The following is a 17,924-nucleotide window of genomic DNA, read 5'->3' as shown; positions in this document are numbered from 1 at the left end:
GGCCCAGCAACACAAAGAGCTGTGTATATGTAAGGGTAGCTCTTCAACAAGAACAACTGTGTAAATCTCAAGGTGTGTGAGGTACAGAGCAAGTCAGCAGGTTGGAACCTGGGTTTATGTGAGGATACAAGATTGAGGCTGGGTGAGTGTGTCAGGGCAAAGGCAAGGGAATGCAGGAAGAGCCCATCCCCATTTCTACTTTTCAGAGAAAGAAAGGTAAAACCCTGGGAACTCTGTGAATTACCCAAGGCCAACTGATAGCTTATCAGTTAACAGAGCCAGGCTGAGAGAAGAGATTAGATAGTCTGACTTCTGCTGTTGTCTTCAGTTCAGCTAGTTTAAAATAATTTCCCACCCACTGTGCACTAATAACCAAAAGAGTTTAAAGTAAAAGTGAATTAACTGAACATTAACAATCTGCTGGATACATTTCTGTTGTTGTTGCTGTTATCTTTTAAACAAGTGCCACCGAATTTCTCTAAGAGGTGGCTCATTCTTTAAGTTAATTGAAGATAAATCGCCTAGGTAAACTACAGGAAGGGAATTCAGGGAGCAGCTGCTGTAGCAGAATGAATCCACCAGGTGGCAGGCTTCACAAATAGCACCTATTTTTCGATCATTTACCATTTTTCTACTTAGTAATATTTCCAACCTAATATTTGCACTCTACATCCTTTGTATATTACTCCTTAGAGAAATTATCTTTGCTATATGTGTGTAAGTCAAAAGTGAATTGTCCTCTGAAAGAGCCATGTAGAAACAAAGAGAAAACTGAATTTGGTTTTTATAGGGTGTATGGGGTGATGTGCTGCCATTTAGCAAGCTCTGCTCCTCACTGTTTTGTAATGAGGAGTACTCAGGATCTAAATTATATTTCGTCTTACACAATTTTTTGATGTTTACATTTCCTTGATGATCTGATTCTTTAAGCATGACTCGCGGCCATAAATTATATGCTCACCACCCCTGGTGACAAGCCCAAACCACATACCACACCAGGCAGAGGCAGAGGGACTCAGGGTGTACCCTCCCCTATACAGTGGGTCTGGGAGGGAAGAGCATGGAAGAGTGAGGAACAGGAGAGAAAAGCACAAACTCTTCCTTGGGCTCTGTAACCCTAAGGAAGAAGAATCTCAGGGACTCTGAATCTATTGCCCTTATCTGTACATCGAGGATGACTGTCCCTTCCCATTCATTAGGTTGTAAAACCAAAATTAAAGAGAATATATATGAAAATTGTTTAAAAATCAAGCTCTACAAGCTCTACCATGCCAGGTGGCATGGTTAGCTTCATTAGATGAGACATAAGAGTCAGTGCTGCATTCCATAGAAGTGAGTAGAACTAGATTTCAGATTCAAGTGGACAGTAGGACAGCCAGATGATCATTACAGCTCTGGGTGACTACTTCATATAGGAATGTGGAAAAGGATTAAAAGAACATCAATGAAAGGTGAACTCCTACCATTGTGTGGCCTCTAGCCTTCAAAATAAGAAAAGACATTTTTATCTGGTCTCACTCAATTTGTGAAGAGAGAACCTGTTCCAAAAATCTTTCAGTGGTAGCCCTTATATACTTATTAGCCAAAATTTCCATTTAAATAATAAATAGAATGCAAATCTCTATCTTTTCTGAATAAGGGCAGGGGTTGTCTTGTTGAAATTCAAACCCTAGTTTCCTAAAATATTTTCTACAAATATAACATTAGGTATGAGCTTATATGTTCGTAAATGTATAAAGAACTATAAAACCAATAATTAAATACTAATACTTTCCTTGGAGGTAAGGCATGGATAAATCTTCCCTAACAAAATATGAATATGTAAGAGAATTCCGAGGAATTGAAAGACAGAAAATAAGAGCAGTAAGGAAATAGCTAAATGAATTTTGATTCACCCAAGTGATAGACTACATTATACAGCAAATAAAAATCATGTTCTTAAGATAATACTTAATGAAAAAAGTTTTTAAAAATTATATAATGAAAAACAAATATAGTAAAATTGTTTTTAAACCTTGTGTGTGTGCACATGCATGTGCAAGCCTGAAAAAGAAAGGCCAGCAGTGGTCAGGGACGTAGCTCAGTAGCACAGCACTTACCTAGCACACATGAGCCCCTGCGTTTTATCTCCATCACCACAAATATAAAAAAAGACCAGCAGACAATACATGAAATATTACCAGTGTAGTTGGGTGGTGGGCTTCTCAATGATTTCCTTTTTATTTCTACTTTACTCTTTTCTTCTTATAATGGCATGTCTCAAATCAGAGGCAGAAAGTAGATGTTATCATTAAAACAGTCAGTCCCTGTTTTTTCAATCCCCTGTTCTTACCACACTTAACTTCCCATCACTTGGTACCACTTAGAGATGAGCTGCTGGGTGTCCTCTAGGCAAATGCCCTTTTCCTTATCCTACTCATATTTTCAAGGTATTCAGAACCATCTCTTACTTTGAAAGGACATGTTTCTTTCCTGGTTATTTCAAAATTCAAAAAGAGTTTATGGATGCCAGTGTGACTACCTGCTGCCCTGGGTACCCTGGACCCAGCAGCTGACTCCATGCTCAACTCATCCCCAGGGCCTGCCCAGGAAACTCCTGTTCCCAGATTGAGTGAAAAGACACAGAAGCCCACCAGGAACTACCTCATCCAGTGTGATCTGGTTAGAAAGAGGTTTCCTACCGGCTGGCACATGTTTTCCAGTTCTGCAAACTGACAGGTTTTATGACAATAGAAAGGAAACCTTTTAAAGTAATCAAAAATAAAAGTCTCATTCAGTTTTGCTACTCTGTGATTTCTAGGCCAAAGACAAAGCACAAAAAGGAGAAAAAAAAAATATATATATATATATATATATATATGCCAAGAGCAGACAGCCACTGGGCACATTTATACTTAATACATATGGATGAAGATAACTTATTTATAGAGTCCTTTCCATGTGTCACACTTGGTGCTAAAGGCTTTACAAACTCATTTATGCCTCAGATGAGCCCTGTGGATAGGCAGCATTGGTACCATTAGCAAGTACCATGTATGTGACTCCACTGAGACCTCAGGAGGTGAGCAACCAGCACACTGAGATCAAGAGCTTAGATTTGTTTTGTTTGTTTGTTTACTATTTTTATTTGTTCTAATTAGTTTTACATGAGAGTAGGAATGTACTTGGGTACATCATATATAGATGGAAAATAATTTCTCATTGTTCTGGTTGTACATGATATAGAATCCCATCAGTCATATAGTTATACACACACACACACACACACACACACACACACACACAGTAATAATGTCTGTTTCATTCTACTGTCCTTTCTACCCCCATACCTGCTTCCCACCCTTCACTCCCCTCTACCTTAAGTAACTCTGTTCTTTCCTAGCCTTGCCCACAGCCTATTGTGAGTTAACATCTGCTTATCAGAAAAAACATTTGGCCTTTGGTTTTTTGGAATTGACTTATTTCACTTAGCATGGTTGTCTCCACTTCCATCCATTTACCCACAAATGCCCTAATTTCATTCTTCTTTAAGGCTGAGTAACATTCCATTGTGTATATATACCACATTTTTTTAATCCATTTGCCTGTGGAAGGACACCTAGGTTGGTTCCATATTTTAGCTATTGTGAGTTGAGCTGCATCACTCAGCTGCAACATTGATGTGGCTGCATCACTGTAATATGCTGATTTTAAGTCCTTTGGGTATAAACCAAGAAGTGGGATGGCTGGGTCAACTAGTGGTTCCATTCCAAGTTTACAAAGCTTGGATTTGAACTCAAACATGTGGTTTCCAGAACTCACCCTCTTTAAGAGACTTCATATTTTACCCTCCACCCCATTTGAATTGCCTGGACTTCATTGATGGAAGGGTTGTTTAGAAACTGGAAGGCTCTTTTTATGAATGCTTGTATTTATTCATCTTTGGATCTCTTACCTCTGTTCTGTTCTTATGTTGCATCACAGCATTCCCCTTTGATATCACCTCATCTTTTTTATAGAGTGGAAATAAGGTGTCAATCACCACTACCCCATTTGAAAACACATCAATCAAAACAGGACCAGCCAGGAGAAACAGCTATAAGAGCCGGATGGTGAGGCGGAGCAAGAAGTCTAAGAAGAAGGAAAGTCTAGAAAGGTTAGTTAAATCATTCTTCATGGGAGTTTGGTATATATCCATGTTGGAGAAATTACTTCTTACTTAAATGCTTATGTATGAGAAAGACCTATTTCTCTATGAGAAATTCTATGCCACAGTTCACATATATTTGTTAAAGTTTGTATTCACAATAGCACTATTTTTCATAAGAAAAGCATTGGCATATTTTTATTGCAGAAGGATTTTAATAGTTGTTTTTTTTTTTTTATCACTTGTGAGCACCCTGAGAAGTTTTTTGTTGTTTCTGAAGCTGCTAGACTTCATTTTAGGAGAGTTGAATTTGAAGAACTGAACCAGTAGGAGGCAGTTTTTCACATTAAATCTGCATTTTAAATGTCCCTTAGATTATCTAAAAACAATTTTGTAATGCCAGATATTCCAAAACAAGTACATTTTTAAAGCTTCTAAATAAACCTGGAAGTTAAAGGATTTTTTCTACCTGACTGAAATCTAACAAGGTAACACAGTGGCAGCCTGGGGGAGCGCTGGTGCTCCAGGTGGGCATACCTTTGGCCAGGCGGCCCCTGGTGTGGCTTCTGTGTGCTGCCACAGCCCGTGTCCTTCCCTCACTTGGATCTGACAGGTTTTTCTCATCAAGAGGACTCTTGAGATAAATATAGGAAAATAGGCAGACAAGAAAAAAATCATTTTTTAACTCCAAGGAAAAGTTTTACAAAAAGGGGAAATGTTTTACGTAGCCCAGCTGTGATATAAATTAAAATACAAGCCGTTGTGTCACTAAAATTCTTTGTTTTAGCCGTATTGGGAGAAATAGAAAAGGGATAGTGTGTTTGTTCAGCAGATAGAAGGAGATTATAAAAGAACTTAATTCTCATTTTCTATGGTAAGAAATCAACTGATAATTTCTACAACTGGGAAAGGTTTTTAAAATGCCAGGATAAGCACATTATTTAGCAAAATACAGACAAATGGAAGAAGAAACAGATAAAGTAGAAGGTAGTTTCCCTGGGGTGTGCAGACAGAGTAGGGGAGTTGTTGTTACATCGTAAGTTTATGACTTTGTGCACCAAGTACTTTGATTAAAATTACACACACGAGTTCAAGAGTCCCTCTGTTCTTTCAGAGGTTGTGCTCTATATTTTGATTGTGCTTTAGGTTACGTATTGTTTCAAGGGACAGTAGTGCCCCAACTTTCTGTGTAAGCTCACCAGGGTGAGATTGGCTTCTATGAGGGTAAAAGAATGCATAGATCCAGGTGCACTGATAAGCCAGGGGTAGCTGCATTTTTTTGCTTTGTGACCTGCTCATCAAGTGCTAAGTGCATGGTCGTGTCTGTGTATCATGTCTGCTACCATCTATATAAGCGGCAGCCTCACCTTGCCCGGCATTTTCCATGTGAACACACAGACTAAAGTGTTGTTAGGAATATCCAGCAGCCTACAACAGAATAAACACAGCACACAGGCCTTCCTAGATAAAGCATCTACCAACTGTCTCCCCATTAACAAATTCTATATCCAAGTTAACACAAAATGAATCTCTGGAAGAAAAACCATTACCTCTTGATATATATGGGGTATATACTCAGAGCTTTCATATAAAGACTCTTCTAATAAACCTAATAAAGAAATGATTTGAATGTATTTGTAGTTTTCCTGACTCTTCCTAAGGGTTTGGCATTAGGAGAACCTTAAAAGACTATTCCTTTACAAGTCATGAGAAAGTTTTAACATAAAAGTAGCATCCTCCTCTCTTCGCTTCTCTGACAAAGTTGCTAAACTGAATGTGTGGATGTGGTAGGGAGGCAGGTGTGGTTCTGAAAATAGGCTCTGATCCATGATTTTTGTTTTCCACCCCAGGAGGAGATCTCTTTTCAAAAAGCTAGCCAAGCAGCCTTCTCCTTTACTCCACACCAGCCGAAGTTTCTCCTGCTTGAACCGGTCCCTGTCATCCGGAGAGAGCCTCCCCGGTTCCCCCACTCACAGCTTGTCTCCTCGATCTCCCACGCCCAGCTATCGATCCACCCCTGACTTTCCATCTGGTAAGTCTCCTGGTCTAGACAGCAAGAGAGAGTCGAGAGGAAGTGAAGTTATCATGAAGATTTTTGCCAAGCTGAGGAAGTAAATGACAAATAGGACTCACAGGGAAGACAGAGGGGATTTTCTGACTATTAAACTAAGACAAGTAGTATGGGCTAAGCCTGGATGTAGGGAGGTTCATTTCATTAGTGAGATACTAAGACATGATGCTGACTGTACCACCAGTGGTCTGGTTGGGAAAGTATGGGGAAAAAAGGGACAAGGACCCTGGATTCTTACAGCCTTCTTTTCTCCCCACAGGTACTAATTCCTCCCAGAGCAGCTCCCCAAGTTCTAGTGCACCCAATTCCCCAGCCGGGTCAGGGCACATCCGTCCCAGCACCCTCCACGGCCTGGCCCCCAAACTCAGTGGGCAGAGGTACCGCTCTGGAAGAAGAAAGTCAGCCGGCAGCATTCCACTCTCCCCACTAGCCCGGACACCCTCTCCAACGCCCCAGCCCACCTCCCCACAACGCTCACCATCCCCATTATTGGGACACTCACTTGGCAATGCCAAGATTGCACAAGCCTTTCCCAGCAAGATGCACTCCCCCCCCACCATTGTCAGACACATTGTGAGGCCCAAGAGTGCCGAGCCCCCACGGTCACCGCTGCTCAAGCGTGTGCAGTCCGAGGAAAAGTTGTCACCTTCCTATGGCAGTGACAAAAAGCACCTGTGCTCCCGCAAACACAGCCTGGAAGTGACCCAGGAGGAGGTGCAGAGGGAGCAGTCCCAGCGGGAGGCAACTCTACAGAGCCTGGAGGAGAACAACGTGTGCGATGCCCCGTCCCTAAGTCGTGCCCGGCCAGTGGAGCAAGGCTGCCTAAAACGCCCGGTCTCCAGGAAAGTGGGTCGGCAGGAGTCTGTGGACGACATGGACCGAGACAAACTGAAGTCCAAGGTGACAGTGAAGAAACCAGATGGCCTCCCAGAAAAGCCTGAATCCCATCAGAAACCCCATGGTCTCAGCAGTGATGCAGAAAATCACGCTCTCTTTAGGCTAGAGGAGAGAGAGAAGAAAGTCTACCCCAAGCCTTTAGAAAGGTCAAGTCATTTTGAAAACAAAGCAGCAGAGGCCCAGTCTCTGGGCAACCGGCTGAAAGATGTCCTCCACAAGCAGGCCAGTGTGCGGGCCACTGAGGGGATGGCCTCCGACGGGACAGCAGCTGCCTGTGGCCCAGCACCAGGGGAGCACAACCAGGGCATGGGTGATTTCAAAAGGGCCTCTGCTCCCGGCACCCTCCAGGACAGTCTCTGTCGCTCCCCTGACAGGTCCACCTCTGGGAAGGGTGAAAACACAGAGAAGACCTCCCAGGCCAAGGAGTTCCTCCGAAGTGAGAAGTTAGACAGTAAACTGGCCAATATCGATTACCTCCGAAAGAAAATGTCACTTGAAGACAAAGAAGATGGCCACTGCTCCATGCTGAAGCCCAAGATAACATCTAGCACCCATGAATGCCTGCCAGGGAACCCAGTCCGACCCATGGGTGGGCAGCAGGAGGCCCCACCTGGCTCTGAGAGCCGAGCATTTATAAGCAGCACCCACACAACTCAGATGAGCACCGTCTCCTTTGTTCCTCTCAAGACCTTAGCTGGCCGGGTGGATGGTGGAGCAGAGAAGTCAGGATTGGTTGCTCCCGAGTCCCCTGTCAGGAAAAGCCCTTCTGAGTATAAGCTGGAGGGTCGGTCAGTTTCATGCCTGAAGCCCATTGAGGGTACACTGGACATTGCTCTTCTGTCTGGGCCTCATGCCTCTAAGACAGAGCAGCCATCACCAGAGCCTGCACAGAGCCCCAGCCCTGGTGGTGACATGGCACCCTCTGTGCCACTACCTCTTCCTGGCAGTAGTGGGAAGAAGAGTGAAACCTCCAGCCTGAGAGAGCCTTCCCCTGCCAGCTCAAAGATGAATAAATCCTACCTGCTCGAGCCTCGGTTCCTGCCCCCGAGCTGGGGTCTCCAGAACTCACCAGCAGCTTCCCTGCCCGACCCAGAGCTAAGGAGAGACAGAAAAGTTTCCCATCCTGCTGCCAGGAGCCCATTGACAGTCACGGAAAACGATTCCCAGCAGAGAGTGTGTGGCCCCACTAAACACCAAGACTGTGCTACTGACACCAAGGTCATCCCTGGCCTGGGACAGACACAGCACAGCAATGACCAGGCTCGGTCATGTGGCCCTCTCCCATCTGAAGGGGCCCCCTCCAAGGAGAAGGCAAACCTAAAAGATCCATCTGAAAAGGGCCCCTCCCCTGGGAGGAGTGAGCGTTCTGCCTTGAGGGCTGATGTGCACAGAGACCCCATCGTGGAACTGTATCCTCTAGAGATTGCTAAAGCCAATGACAACTGCAAAAATCACCCTGCTGTGGGAAGGACCCACCCAGATGCTAGTAGTGCACAGGCCCAGACCCTGGAGAAAGCGTGGGGACCTTGTGCAAAGACATACCACAAAGATGGCCAAGGTGAGGCAAGGTCCCTGGTCAGAGAGAACTCTTCCTTGAACTCTGCTAGAATTCCTTGTGAAAGGGAGGTGGGCAAGATAAGAAGTAGCATGGAACCCAAGCCTGAAGCCCCCCCTACCAAGTGTCCCCTACAGCCACTGGGAATTGAGAGTAGGAAAACTGAAAAGCTCCCCAGCTTCTCCTCTTTGCAGAAAGAGGGTCCCAAGGAGCCTGACAGGAAAGAGCAGCCTCTACAAAGGCATGTGAGCAGTGATTCGCAGCACCCCCTGACCACCAAAGACCTGTCCGGCCCGGCCTCTCGCCAGCACTGCAGTTCCTCAAGCCTTGGTCCCCAAGGGACCAAGCCCGGTGTGGCAGAACCTGCAGCAGCCTTCCAGGATCCTCCTAGGCCTTCTGTTGCTGTGCGCAGTGAGAGCAGTGACCACAATCTCCAACCTGGCCCTGACCCCAGCCCTTCAAAGTCCAAGCACCCAGACAGGTCCCTCTCCTCACAGAAATCAAGTGTTGTCACTGCAAAGGGCAAAGAGCCTGTCACTCAGCCCCTCAGTGGCTCTAGCAGAGAGGGAAGGAACAATAGTAAAGGTGGATTGGATGTGTTCACTGCCATCCCAGGCTCCCAGAGCAAAGCTAACGAGGTGGGTGGTGGTGCAGAAAGTGTGCCCTTCAACCCACTGCACGCTGAAGAGTGTCCTTTAGATCCCAAACTGAAACCCAGCAGTGGGCGTGGCCCAGAGATGCAGGAGAAGCAGCTGCATTTGCCAAGGCCAGGACACCCAGGCTCCAGCGAGTCAGTAGACCATAAACCTCCCATTGTCAGTGAAAAGCAAAGCCTGTCTCCAAAGCACCCCAAACCATCCACTGTGAAAGACTGTCCCCCTCTGTGCAGACAGACAGACAGAAGCCCAAGTCAGCAGGCCCCCGCTGCAGACAGGAAGCCAGAAGGGAAGAAATGCACAGAAGCACTTTATGTTCCTGCGGCAGACAGCGGGAAGCTGGAGGCCAGCCTTTCCCTAGCTCCTGGTGAGGCCCGGCTGAAAGGCACAGAGAAGCCAGGTGCAGCCATGGGAAAGAGCTCCTCAGAGGCCAAGGGGAAGGGACCTGGTCCCCAGAAGACCCTGCCTGAGGCTGGCAAGCTCAGCAGCATGAAACGGTCACCCTCGGCCACTGGGCAGAGTTCTTTCCGATCCTCTGCCCTCCCAGAGAAGTCTCTGAGCTACTCCTCCAGCTTCCCTGAGGCCCGGCCTGGAGTTCGAGATGCTGCCACGGCCAGCAGCAGCCCCTCTTCTGCCAAGGCCAACGGGGCCGCACTTGAGCCTACAGCCCCCAGCAACAGGGACCACAGGAAGTCCCAGTCTGGGGCAGATGGCAGAACCCAAATGACAAAGAGTGACTCTTTGCCATCCTTCCGCCTCGCCACTTCTGCTCTGGAGTCACAGCACTCAGATGCGCAAGGGCTGAGCGGAGTAGGCCACAGGGACAGAGCGCTCTCGGTCACCGCTGCCACAGGAGAAACCAAAGGTCGAGAGCCTGCCCCCGCCCAGCCTTTCCCCACTAGGAAACAGAATGTGGGCAGGGAGGCAATCAAGGCACCCCAAGCCCCAAACTCTGATCGCCCCATCACCCTGTCTTCAGAGAAGGACTTTGTGGTGCGGCAGAGACGGGGCAAAGAGAGTTTGCGTAGCAGCCCTCACAAAAAGGCCTCCTAACTGGGCAGGCCCCAGAGCAGGACTGTGGAGACCCCACCTGAATGTGTAACTGTGTCTTGACCACCTTCGAAACCAGCACTGTGTGGGAATGTCCGCCAGGCAGAGCTTGGAGCCTCACTGAGAAGGAGTGGGAGAGAGAGAGGGAACCTTCTTCCAGATGCCTTCCTAGTTGGAACCAGTAGAACTGTTGCCAGATGGTGTTTGTACAAAAAAGAAGTAATACCTTTACAGCTAAGGATTGTTGAGGAAAGAGATTTTTCTCTGTAAATATCTAGCAATGTGTTTGGTTTGGGATGTAGAGTCTATACCTTGCTGCTGATTGCATTGTTTACTACGGCTTTTTAAAATTAAGATCTTTGCTTTACCACTTATCATAATGTAGTAATGAAGCAGAATGGTCAGAACTGGGTGTGTATAAAAATAGAGACATCCATATTCATGTATGTACACATCCACCCACATGTTTTGGTCTGTGGTTTGAGAATATTTCAAGGCTCTGTTTTTATAAGTAGTTAAAGATGAAAGAAAGCCCTAAATACAGTAGATTGTGAGTTTTTAAATGTGTATTTTTAAACCAGTTTCTGATAGTACTGGATCTGGCTACCTGCATTTCCAGTTCTAAAGCAAGAGCACTCTGATTGCTGCATTTGGAATCCTCCATTATGAATGGTCAGGACAAATGAAGCTAGCCATTTTCCTTTCTCAGTCATCCTAGTAGACATTTTAATCCTTAGGTCCTGCTGTCCAAAAGGCCAGCTGTTCTTGTCTGTCAGTTATATGTCTGGTCTTCTTTGGTGGTAGAGCAGGGACTATAAACATATATCACCTTTGTTTCTGTTCTTTCTTTCTTTTCAAACGGTTACACTCAGGCCTTTGTGCTATGAGTGACTAGTCCAAGAAGCACACATTTTGTGGTAGTCCTGCACCAACCCTGCTCTTGAATAAAAAAATAAAATAACTGGCTGCACACAAATCTGCTGGTACTTAGGTCAAGTGATAAGCATCAGGCATTGGAAGAAGTTTTAAATTTGCTTTTTTGAGGAAAAGAAGGGGGGGGGAGTTGGATTTTGGCATCATAGCATATATATTAAGGAATAATCAGGACATCAGATACATTTTAATACATAGCTGGGGCCTTATGTTGTAGATGAAGCTTGCTGTTTTTAGCAAGTTCCTGGGTTTCACATTCATTTCTGATGCATCGAATAGCTCCATGTATTTCATAACATGATCTCTCTATTTGTATGCAAAAACTACTGTATTAATAAAGAGCAGCATTTTTGTAACAAAAGAGACTTAGTGGAGCTATTTGGTGCTTGAATGTGATCATCCTTTTTACTTTTGCTAAGCCTTATTTAAATTTTGTATACCATGAAATATGTAGAATTTGTCAAATCATTTAAGTGCTGAGGGGTTTTGATTTTTTTTGTTGAAGTTTTTTGGTGGCTTGTTTTGAATTGTGAGATGGCACTTGCTGACATAAGTACTAAGGCACTGAGAGACAATGCAGATAAGTATTTATAAGATGCTTGGGACACATTGCAGGAGTTTTGGTTTTGTAAGATGAAAAATTTACCAATAAATGATTAACCTAGCCCCAAATCCCCTTGGGATGTCTTAGTAGCTTTATGCTATAAAATTGTTTATGTAATCACAGCATCACTGTACAGCCCTATAGATTGTAAATCATCTAGCAAGGCTGTAAGCACTCCATAAACAAAGGTATAACAACCTACTACTCAGTTGTCCTTTGTTGTAAAGTGAATTGCAATGACAGGAAAAAAAAAACGTTTCCTCTTTGCCCCTATTTTTTTCCATGTAGTTTTAGCCATTCCCCATCACTACATGTTGAAATGTAGAAAAAAAAATATTTTTTACAAGAACTTAAAAGAATTTCAAAGTTGTCTCAAAGCTTTTAATACATGTTTGGCAGTTGTCAGAACCTGATCCTTCTACACTCAGACATCAATCCAGGTCTGTCCAGGAGGTAGTTCATGGTTTACAGCCTTTGCTTTTTAACTGTCCAGTTTTCTTTAAAGCACAATTAGCTGCTTGTTTACAAAGGATATTTTTATGTATATTTTGTATAGTGTATTATCATTTTTGCCAAATATGTTTTTGCATTTTGGATGAGTAAAGAGTACTTAAGGTTGCATTCATGTATTACCTGTTGGTTGTTGTGAAGCTCTCCAGTCAGCTGGTAGAAATTCTCCTGTGTTCTCTTTGGTCAGTCTCTGTGTGATTGTAAGATGTGCTCCTCGGTAGTACTCCCAGCTGTAGACTTAACAGCTTAAAAGTTTGTTAGGATCTGTGCAATAAAGTGTTTGCAGTCTTATTTTCTCTAAGAAATTCCCCCGTGGATGTCATAATTGTTGTATATTGAACAAATATTTATACTTATGCAGTTGCATAACATTGAATAAAAATTTAGCATGAAAATAATGACTAGTAAGTTTTTTAAAACACATACATAAATATGCATACTACCTCCAAAGATATTACTGATTATCAGTCTATTTTAGAAAGTACGGGTTTTTGCACAATTGCTTTTGGTGAGTGGAATGGTTTGCCTTTTTTCTTTTGACCTCTACAAACAGTCCATTCTTCAAGATTGTTTTCAAACTCCTTTTACTTCCTCCTCTGAAGGACTTACCAACTTCCACATCTGTCTTCCCTACAGTCTCCAGGGAAGAAGTGTCCTTTCTCCATTCCACCTCCTCACAGTCTCCCAAGCCTTGGCTCCATCCATGACTGGGGTCCTCCTCCTGGTTCTTTCTCCTGCCATCCTGTCTCTCCTTTTAGAAGCCATTTCCTTAACCTTAGCTTTTCCTTCTTTCCATGCTCAGCTGACCCCCTAAAACAGTAGTCTGTGCTGGAAACCTTCCCATCTTCCTATCTCCCCTCACTTTCAGAATCTGGCTTTGTCCACTGCACCATCCACGTTGTACTGAGGGCAGTCAGTGACACCCTGAACCCAAAGCCCACTTTCAGGCATCACTTAACATAGGCTGCTATGTCTCGCTTGAACACCAGGCTTCCCGACAACTCTCTCTCCTACTTCAACCTTTGTCTATTCCTTTTTGTCTTAAAAATTCTGCCCTCTTCTGAGTACCTGTCTCCTTAGACACAATGTTTCCCCAGGTTCATTCTTTGCTGGGCCTTTTTCTTCGCTTTCCCCTTGGTCTTTCCTTTCACATTTAGGTATTTGTATGTGATGACTCATATTCAAAACATCCCAAAGTGTGCCCATTCTCTTCTCAGCCCCTTCCCTCAAAGCATGCCATGTTCCTCGTCTTCTCACATGACCAGATTCTACGTGTACTCTCCCTTTACATTAAAAAACAATGAGAAAGGGCAAAGGGGTGGGAGGGAAGGGAGGGGGCATTGGGTCAGAAAGGATGGTGGAATGAGAAGGACATCATTATCCAAAGTATATGTATGAAAACACGAATGGTGTGAATATACTTTGTATACAACCAGAGATATGAAAAATTGTTCCATATGTGCAGTAAGACTTGTAATGTATTCCACTGTCATATATAACAAATTAGAATAAAAGTATTTTTAAAAACAGTGAATACACACACAAAATCACCAAATTTGCAAAATGCTCCCTATTCTCATCACTTTTCTGCTACCAGAAACCTTAATCTCTAGTATCATCTCTCCACCAGATGAGCCCAGTAGCCTTCTACCCGGTTTCCTTTCCACTTACCTACTCCTTCAGGTCCGTTCATCCTTAGAGAGATTTTTGTCAAATTCAAGAACACTATACTGTTAGCCTGATTTAAATGTTTTAAGTAATTTTCATATTCTTTGGGACATAGGGCATCTCTTTAAATGTTCCCTTAGCCTACCTGCAAGGCCATTTGCTATAACAAAAACCAAAGGCAGGGTTCTTTATAAAGAAGGTGCAGTTATAGAAGCAGAAAGACCAGAATCAGCTGATCCATCCACTCAGACTCTGATCTGCATCACAATGGCAGGACCATAATAGCTCTCTTCTTGTAAGAATAACTGAGATCCCAAGAGACCTTCATTAATCCCTTTCAAAGCTGGTGGCCCCAGAGATCTACCCACTTTGTGGTAGGCCCTACTTCACTACCACATTGGGGTCCAAGCTTCTAGCACATGAACTTTTGGGGAACATACTCAAACTATGTCCACAGCATCCTAGATAACGCTGTCTACCTGTGAGTAAGTGCTGGGCTCAGGGATGTAGAAGAAGCCTCACCTCCTCTTCTTCTACTACAAGTTAAAAGAAGATGGGGGACAGGACCAGGACAGTGATTCTAATTGCCTGAGAATATAGTTCTCTTGGCTTAGAGAAATTTACTGTGCTAAGAGTCATATTTTTAAAAAGCAATTATGGAAATGGCCAGTTTAATGGTACTGATATCATACTATGAAGTAAAGTCGGCCTTTGCCATGAAGGGAAAAATCCACAAAGTACACATATCAGAACCACAGCAATCACTGTTAAGCAACCAATTTAGAGTGAATACATAAAATGAAGTCTGAAACAAGTGAAAAAAATGAAAATTCATTCACTATAACACCACGGAGGTCGTGAAAGGGCAGACATCCAGACAATTGTGTTCTCATGGATGTGCCCACTGTAACATGATTTCTTGCACCAAATTTTCAACATCTACATGGTGCTATTTTTTTTTTTAATGCAAGGGTAGGTAGTTATACATGTGTTTGCTGGTATAGCATTTCCCTAACAAACTGTGAGGGCTCATCTTAGTCAAAGGCATTGCTTTTTAGTAAATCTCTAACAGTGTCAGTGCAATGGGGTCCCACCTACAGAAGCCACAAGTTCTCTTTTGGAATGGGTGTTGGGATGGGGGTGGGAGTGGGGGTACAAGATTGTTAAGAAAACCAGAGAATTCACGAACTGGAGATAGCTGTTCAGCTAAGGAGAAATCGCTTCTTAAAAAAATTGATACTTATCTACTCACATGGGGCAATCACATTGGGCACTCAACAGCCAAGCCCTTCAGAGAAAACTGATTGGTTTGGTGACTGGAGATAAGGTAGCATGACTTGCAGATTTTGGTTTAGCAGGCCCTAGGCAGGGCTAAAATTTCTGAGAATCGACAAGCTTTTAACTGGCTCAGGGGCTGCCTTCCTGGCCACACTAGGGAATTTGTATCTGAAGTTCGGACCCAGGCATCTATAATTTTTAAAAACTGTTTCTTGTGTAGTCAAGGCTGACAAGCAAAAACAAGAAATTACGCACTCACAGCTAAACATTTTGTTTCATTCATTTTCCCACCACCTTGTGAAATCACAGAAAGACCTTTAAGATACTTACTAGGTAACTGCTGGTCCAGTTACCCAGACCCTAATGACCTTTTCAGAGTGTCATCCTCAGACCAGCAACTTTTGCATCCCCCATGGGCATGCCAGAAATGAATGATTTTAGGCTCCATCTCAGACCCACTGATTATGTGTGTTTCAACACAACAACCAAGTTGTCCATTAAAGTTGAAGAAGCTGCGTTATGGGGTTGTGGTTATAGATCAATGGTAGAGCACTTACCCAGCTTGCATGAGGCCTGGAGTTGCTTTGTCCCCTGCACGACATAAATAAAACCAAACTCTGTTGTCAGTATTTTCCTGGAAGATCATTACTTCAGATATTTATTAAACCCACAAATTCCCTGACCCTGTCCTGGATCCACTTAAAAACCTAGAGAGAGGCCCCTGGACACTGGGTTTATAATGAATGGTTGGGAGGGGCAGGCAATTCTTATGAATGAGGCCTGGGCAAGTGATATGAGTATGTTAATTGTGTTCAAAGTTATCTGTGGTAAAGTCTATTATAACCAGTGCATCTTAAAGCTCCTGGCTAGAGGAAACTAAAGATTAAAATCTATGAAACTCTCAAAGAGGAACTTGTACATTTATTATGTACAGATATGTGCTTTAGCACTGGTCAAGATACTTCTCAGGTGCCCTCTTAAGCCTCAGTACAGTCTTCAAACAGTGTCGTGACATTCCTTTCTTGCTGATGAGGAAACCAGCCCAAATAAATGGGCTTTGTAGTTGGCTCTACAAGAACTCCCTACAGAGAGCTTGGGTTAGAATCCAGACTTTTCTGGTCCTAATGCTTTTGATCTTTCTAAACATTTCCGACTGCCATAACTGAATTCAAAATTAGGCTCCTCTGTGAATGATCCAAGCCATCTTATTTCCTCTGTAATGCAGAAAAATCATACTATTAAGTTAACAAATTTGATGATTGGTGGAAAACCATAAGTGAGGGAAGCTAATTGTTCTCTGTAACAGGGCGTCTTTATTAGTTCTAATTAATCAACAGACAATTTCCCATGTAGTCTTCTCAGTTCACAGCACAAATGCAACATGAGAAAAGATAGGACTGGAGTCATCTCTGTCCTCATGGGAAAACACAAAGCAGCAGCTCGCTGAATTCTGGGGCTCTGTGTTCCAAGAGACAAGGTCATCTCCTAGGCTAGCAGCCACTGGTGGACTTCCAATCCAGTTAGAAAGAAAAATCCCTAGATCAGTTAAGCTCAGTGGAGTATATTTTACTGAAGCAAAAACACAAACAATTCACAAATATGACAGCATACAAAACCAGGGCAGATTCTAAGAACTCTCAACAATGTTTTCAGACAGTATTTAGAGAAAAACAGATGTGGGGGGTAAACAAACAGCATAACCAAACTGTCAGCTAAATGTAACTAGCTGTTTACAGCCCAATCAGTTAACTGGCTACAGATCCTTCGGCAACCATTCACAGCTCAGTTACTAGGATGAAAACTTTAAATTTCTGGGCCAAACCCCAAAAGCCCAGTTCAAATCCATGATTTCCCATTGGCCTTATTTAACCATTTCTCCCTATTGGTCATGCTTCCACAGGCAAGAATCTGATCAAAACATAAGACATCGGCACCACTTTCAGTCACCACCATCCGTAGATTAAGGGGTCCTCATGATCAAGTGTTTGAGTCATGGTCATCCCAGCCAAGACAGCCCAGTGAGCATCCAGCAGATAGCTGTCCATACACATTTAAGACTTTGAGAGGACACGGAGTGCCCCAGGGAGACTGACAGTGTGACCACTAGGAGGATGATACCAAGGATTTAGACCATGTTTCTTAGCCAGGGTCTTTGTAAATCAAACCAAGTCAGATGATTAAAGAACAAGCCAGGTGGGAGGTCTACCCATTTTATTCAAATTTACAGTTAAGCAATCTCGAAGCCCATAAGTGGGTGGAACTGTTTCAGGGGATGGAGAACAAGTATCTAGAATTTTAATTACTCGACTAATTCTGCCAAGTGAAAAAGGCGCCCACAAGGAAAAGTTAGGAGGGGTATGAGCCTCATTATAATAGTGCTGTTGTGACATCTTAGGGAAAGCTGTCCACTGTGCACGTCTTAAATTATCTGCTTCTGGAGAAGCACTTTCCTAGTTGACTTTAACTTAAAGCCTCCAACAATTCCAGGAGTCCAGAGGACCACCTTAAGCTGTAAGATAAGATATTAACTCAAGAAGACCCTGAAGCTTTACTGCAGGGTGGACAGTGAGAATAAG

At 43.6% G+C, this 17,924-nt stretch overlaps 1 protein-coding gene across 14 annotated transcripts in view; it reads left to right on the top strand.

Annotated features, from left to right (window-relative positions):
• The window catches only part of Mast4 (microtubule associated serine/threonine kinase family member 4), a 554,645-nt gene extending 541,845 nt beyond the window's left edge, over nucleotides 1–12,800 (top strand). For all 14 annotated transcript variants that reach the window (XM_078015707.1, XM_078015703.1, XM_040273127.2 and 11 more), the window contains 3 exons: nucleotides 3,999–4,135; nucleotides 5,977–6,158; nucleotides 6,457–12,800. In XM_078015707.1, the coding sequence (XP_077871833.1) occupies nucleotides 3,999–4,135; nucleotides 5,977–6,158; nucleotides 6,457–10,358 (4,221 nt within the window). In that variant the 3' untranslated portion in view covers nucleotides 10,359–12,800. The remainder of the gene's footprint in view (nucleotides 1–3,998; nucleotides 4,136–5,976; nucleotides 6,159–6,456) is intronic.
• The last annotated feature ends 5,124 nt before the right edge of the window (nucleotides 12,801–17,924 follow it).

This window comes from Ictidomys tridecemlineatus, chromosome 1 (assembly GCF_052094955.1).
Source record: "Ictidomys tridecemlineatus isolate mIctTri1 chromosome 1, mIctTri1.hap1, whole genome shotgun sequence".
Classification (NCBI taxonomy): Eukaryota; Metazoa; Chordata; class Mammalia; order Rodentia; family Sciuridae; genus Ictidomys; species Ictidomys tridecemlineatus.
The sequence above is the reverse complement of the archived record's forward strand: the minus strand, read 5'-3'. Positions and strand labels throughout refer to the sequence as shown.